Here is a 5,669-nt window from a genome sequence, read left to right as displayed (position 1 = left end):
TGATAGTTATGAAGATGTTTATTTGAATTAAAAGAATAACAAATGAATGGAAAAATATAACTAAAAAAGGCAATCATGATTAGAATTACTATCAGAGATTTAAGTCATTTATTGTTCCAAATAATTAAGTCAATAAGCAATGTGTTCGAAACAGGTGTAAGATAACCCTATAAAATAGTGCTATCATATAGTTTTTTCTTTTAGGTAAAATCTTAGTATAGTTTTATTATCTTATGCATTTTGTGTTTATTTTAGTCCTTATAAGATAAAAAAAATTATGTTATTAAATAAATGATATTAGATATAAGTAATAAATAAATTGATTATAAATTAAGCAAATTAAAGAACTAATTAATAAACACGACGTGAAATAAGGAACAAAAATTTAATTGGGTCATAATAAAATGACACAAAAAGATAGTATGCAACTATTAGAGGTATAAATGGATTGGACTAGGCTAGATTTTGACTTAAATAAGTCAGATTTGTGTAAAATATTTTAAGTTTGATTTTTTTTTTTTTTTTGGTAAACTAAGTTTGATCTTACTTATTAACCTTGTGTACCCTAAATTATAGGTCTTACTTGACCTATATTTAAAAACTAAAAGACCCAATGTAAACCTATTAACTTGTTTAAACTTTTTAGGCCTACAATACAAGGTTTGAAAAAAAAATAACTAAAATAATATTATTCTATTTAAATAATAAATTTAAAAATAAATAAAATGATATAATATAGGCCGACTAGTAGATTTATAGGTTGCTAACACAGCTCACAACTTTCATCGTACTGTGCTCTTCAAAGAGCAACTATTCTTTGTAACATAAAGCTATGGCTTGCTTTTTAAACGGATTTTTTTAAAGCTTGAGTCTATTTTATTTTACTAGATATATTGAGTTAAAACTGACTTGACGCAGATCGAGTCATAAGTCCTTTATAAACCATTTGACTTATTTACACCCTTAGTACTTGTATATACTCCTATATTATTTTCCATTTCACTTCAATTATGAAGAATAATTTCAACTTTTTTGCCTTTTTGGGTTTGTTTTTATGATTATCTTTAGAAATCTATTTATTTTTTTTGGATACAAGTGGGAATTGATTGCACAACCTAATACAATCTACCCAAACCCCTCACCACTAGACCAATCCTAGTTGTTTAATCTACACATTCTTAACCGTTTTAATTAAATGATTTCATATAAATCACCATTTTTATAAGGAAAATATTCTTTCAAATTGAGCTTATTTTTAAAAGTAGAAAATAAAAATTAATACACTTTTAAATTATTTCACAAATTAATATTACAATGCATTATAAATTAAATTAACCATAAATACATCCTTATCTATTTATTTTAGAGACAACTTCACTTTAAAACATCATTTTCCTTTCATTTAATCCGATATGTAGAGCAACACGGTAACCAAAATATGGCAACAGTATTCATTGTTAACTTTCAAGCATTTCGTTTATTTTTTATTTTTGAGTAAATATTCTTTTTGGTCCTCAGCAAATTTGTCCACTTTAATTAGTCCCTAGGAAATAAAAGGGCTATTCGTGATCCCTAAAAAATTCAAAATGGATCCATTTAGTAGAAATCGTGATCCCTCACAAAATAAAAAAAACCACATTAGTCCCTCAAAACTCAAAAAGATTAAAATGGATCCATTTTGAATTTCTTAAGGATCATAAATAGCTTTTTTATTTGCTAGGGACTAAAGGTGAGCATCGTGAAAATTAACGAAGACCGAAAATGATATTTAGTCTAATTTATTTTTTCTTGTCAGCGAGGAACCTAATTAATTCCTACACGGAACAAATTTTCAACTATCGTCGTCTGGTGCATGTACGTATTGGTGAAGTTTATCGATATACTACTAGTTATGACTTATGAATAATTTCAATTCCAGAGAGTTGTTGGAAATCTTGCCAGTGTAAACCGAAAGATCATACTCTGAAGGACAAGTTCAATGGTTTCAATTTTGGCTGTGATCAGGATAACTTCGTCGCTTACAATATTATATATCTTTCTAGACAAAAGCAATGCATCACTTAATTAACTATGAAAGTTATAGATGAACATTATTTTTGGTGAACGAGTACATCAAGGACTACCCCTATAAGGGCATATGGTGCGTTACACTAAGCAATTAGAGACGCATTTTCTATGTAAAAAAGGATAGAACCTCAAGTCAAACAACAAAAGGCAGCGTCGTCCTCATCTTTCTATCCTTCATTCACGAATTTGCAATCAGCTAGCTACTCACATAATTAACACTAAAAAAAAAAAAAAAAACTTTTGCTATGGCGTTACTTTTATGAAAGCAAGGCAAACAAATTTCCCGCATACACTTGGCGTTGATTTGCTTAAGAAGGCAAAGAATAAGAAACAATGGGCTCAAGCTCACCTATTTCGTATTATTGTACAAAGGTTCTTTTTTATTTTCTTTTTGCTTTGATCGTACAACTATAACGATTAAAATTTTATGTTTCTATTATATATTTACTTCCTACTTTACCATTAACTTGTAACGGGAATTTATAAGTACTACGCATTTCTTATTCGCTTAGTCCACACGTCAGTATCACTATTAAAGTTAGCCAGCTATAAATATAAAGTTGTATCAATTAATGTAGCAAAAATTACTCCAAAAAGGCGCGTAGTGATTATTATTATTATTATTTTGGTGGGCAGTGATTATTATTTTTTTAGTTTGGCGCGTAGTGGTTGTTAATTTGTTATGAAGCAGATAATCATGTATAAAATGTGTTACATAAAAAACACACAAAATTCATACCTGTTTCTATTTTAGCACTACTAAATTTAGGGCAATTCGACTACTTTGTTGAAGGAGAGTCGTTTTTCGTTCTGCAAATATGTAAAAAGTCGTGCCGCTTTTTTTTTTTTTTTAATCAAGTGTAGAGGTTTTTTTTTTTTTTTTTTTCATCGATATGACAGAATGATTCTTCTGCAATAGAAGAGTCGAATTGTCCTTAAATTTATTTATATTCTTTTCTCAATATATAATTTCCACGTACGATCAAATGTTTTTCTCGTCAAATTATAAATAAATTTAGAGAAATGTATCTATTATGTAACATGATAAAAGTTTATTTTCCTACCCAAACAAACAGATGTGGAATTCATAATTTTGTATTTTCTCAACTCATTTTTTTTTTTTTTTTTTTTTATGTTTGTGTATGATCAAATTGTGTTTTTCATCTAACGTATAACCCATAAATTTACCTTGGGTATGTCACTTGAAGGAAAAACATAACCGCATCGCTCAAATACTAAACAAATTTATTTAAACAGTGTGAAAATATGAAATTAAAATATTCACCGCCAGAAGGAACATTTTCCGTTACACTATTCACATTACCTTATTTACACAACGATTCTTCACAAGTACCAATATCAATTATTCTGTTTAATGTTTATCATGATTTTGGAGGCACACAATCGACATGCATTAAACCCTCAATACCGTCATCCTTATCCCCACTACTTCAATGCTTGAAAAGGATAACAATATAAAAGTTATTTTAGACTAAACAACAATGAAAACGATCTACTAAAAAGAAAATATATATCATTCGAAAATATTGCTACCACATCTATACTTTGCATATTTAATTAAAAAAAGAAAGACTTTTTTAAAAAAAGAGAGAAGAGTGTATTAGAATGAATATTTAAGTTGTTTTATTGTTAGAAAAGGAAATAATAGATAAATATCATTACCCTAATAAAAATACATTAGTTGTGAATCCTAGGAAAGAATAAAACAGAACCAAATACAGGGCAAGATCAATCTGAAACTTGAACCTTTGTCCTAATGAAATTCTTGCTTGGCGTGGAAGTTGAAAACAATTGAACCATTATTCTAGAGACATGGGAAAAATGCCAGTTTGAGACAACACTTTGAGCATTTCCAGAGGCCATTTTCACACCAGAAACTCCCAATGTAAACAGAAAAACCCAAAAAAGAGAACAACAAATAAAAAATGAAAGGAACTAAACTCAAAGCAAATTATTTTGGAAAGTGCCAAGGGAAATAGTGCGGCTACTGCACTTCACTGTTTCTTCTCGCCGCATCAGTCACATAATACAATTCTCTTCCCCTTGCTAGCATATAGCTTTACACGTACCTTCTCCTTAACACGACACTTCAATTCAATGGCAGCTCTCCATGTCTTGCAATCAAATCAGAGAAAAGCATAGAAAGGGTCAATTTCTTTTCTTAAATCACTCAGTCTTACCTTTTTAATTTTTTTCTCTATTCGCTTTTTATTCCAGATATTTGCCAAAACTAGCCCTCCTGTAAGTGAAAATTTCCATTTACAAATCTTATCTCAATGGATGAAAACCAGAAGAAAAGACCAAAATTGTGAAACAGGAAACCTTCCATTCCACCTCAACGAATTTACATTCCCGAACTAATGTACACATGAAAAAAAAACAAAAAAAATAAATAGGAGAATAATCTAAATCTGTAAATCAATCCCCACACGACCAATCCTTGAACATGCAAAGGGGATAGCATTTAGAGACACCTAAATCAAATGTCCAAAAACGACCAGCGTCACGAGCTTTGATTTTTCATGAAACCAACCCAGCTAGCTAGAAAACAAAAATCCGAAACATGTGCCGACGCAGATGCTTAACAGTTCTGATCTGCTGAGGTGTCAGGGTTTTCCCTGTTCTCGCTCCGCACCTGATCGTTGCCGCCGCTTCCCTGTTTCATGGTCTCAGCCATTTCCACCGATTTTTCGGTCTGGTCGCAGGTACAAGTGCTGGTGTTTTCGCCGAAGGAAGAGGACCTGCTAGTGCTGGCGCTAGTGCCTGACGACATGCTGGGTGTTGCTAAGAATGTTGGCTTCTCTTGTCCAGCCATAATCACCAAGATCTTCTCCTCGTACTGTCTCTGTGGTTTCTGGTTTTGGTCGGTTTTGCCTTCGCCAGCCTCGAGGTCTCGCTCTGATTCGCCGTTTCCTTCGAGGTACCCAGAAAGCTTCCAGTAGGAGCACGCAAGGATCAAGAGAGCAAAAGCTATGAGACCCAACATGGCTGCTAACCCACCGAACAAGTACGGAACCGGGGAATGCCATGGCGAGTGTGGTGGTTGTGAAGAGAAAGGGGCCCTTTCGTTCACGTCCATGGGTTCTCTGTATGCTGCCATTTTGTTTTGTTTTCCTCTTATGAATCAGAAAGAACAAGAGAGAGAGAAGGAAGAAAATTACTATTTAGGGGATTCAGATTGGGTTGAGAAGTGGGTGCTGGGGTGGAAAGTATTTATAGAAGTTAAGAAATGGTTTTTGATTATTTCGGATTATGGGGAGAGAGGTGATTCGTGATGTCATTTTTCATGAGTTGGAGAAGTGGGGTATGTTTCTGAGTTTTGTGATTTTTATTTTTATTATTTTTTTGTTTATCCTTCTTCGAGGATAGGATCATCACAACTCACAAGGAATGCGCACTCAGGAGCGTACTGGTCACGTCAAAATCATATCAGAGGGGAAGAGGAGAATGTGATCCTCTTGCATGTTTGGCAAGAAACAAACAGAAAAATGAAAATACCGGTGGATGCATTGTTAAATTCCTTCTGTCATTTTAAAAATGTATCTGTTGATTCCGGTGTCCTTTACTGTGTATAATTTATA

The 5,669-nt window shown here is 32.3% G+C and overlaps 1 protein-coding gene across 1 annotated transcript; it reads right to left on the bottom strand.

Moving 5' to 3' along the window:
* Positions 1-4,005: 4,005 nt before the first annotated feature.
* Positions 4,006-5,258, bottom strand: LOC133295114 (protein GLUTAMINE DUMPER 3). The gene has a single exon (XM_061493911.1). The coding sequence runs from the start codon at positions 5,186-5,188 to the stop codon at positions 4,670-4,672; it is 519 nt and encodes a 172-aa protein (XP_061349895.1). The 5' UTR covers positions 5,189-5,258; the 3' UTR covers positions 4,006-4,669.
* Between the last annotated feature and the right edge of the window lie 411 nt (positions 5,259-5,669).

Source organism: Gastrolobium bilobum, unplaced genomic scaffold (genome assembly GCF_033153095.1).
Source record: "Gastrolobium bilobum isolate Gb01-03AN ecotype WA unplaced genomic scaffold, APGP_CSIRO_Gbil_v1 utg913, whole genome shotgun sequence".
NCBI classification, from domain to species: domain Eukaryota; kingdom Viridiplantae; phylum Streptophyta; class Magnoliopsida; order Fabales; family Fabaceae; genus Gastrolobium; species Gastrolobium bilobum.
Note: the sequence above shows the minus strand (reverse complement) of the source record. Positions and strands in the feature narration are given on the sequence as shown.

Coding starts and splice junctions, on each gene's coding strand:
- LOC133295114 (XM_061493911.1), bottom strand. CDS start 5,188: ATGGCAGCATACAGAGAACCCATGGACGTGAACGAAAGGGCCCCTTTC.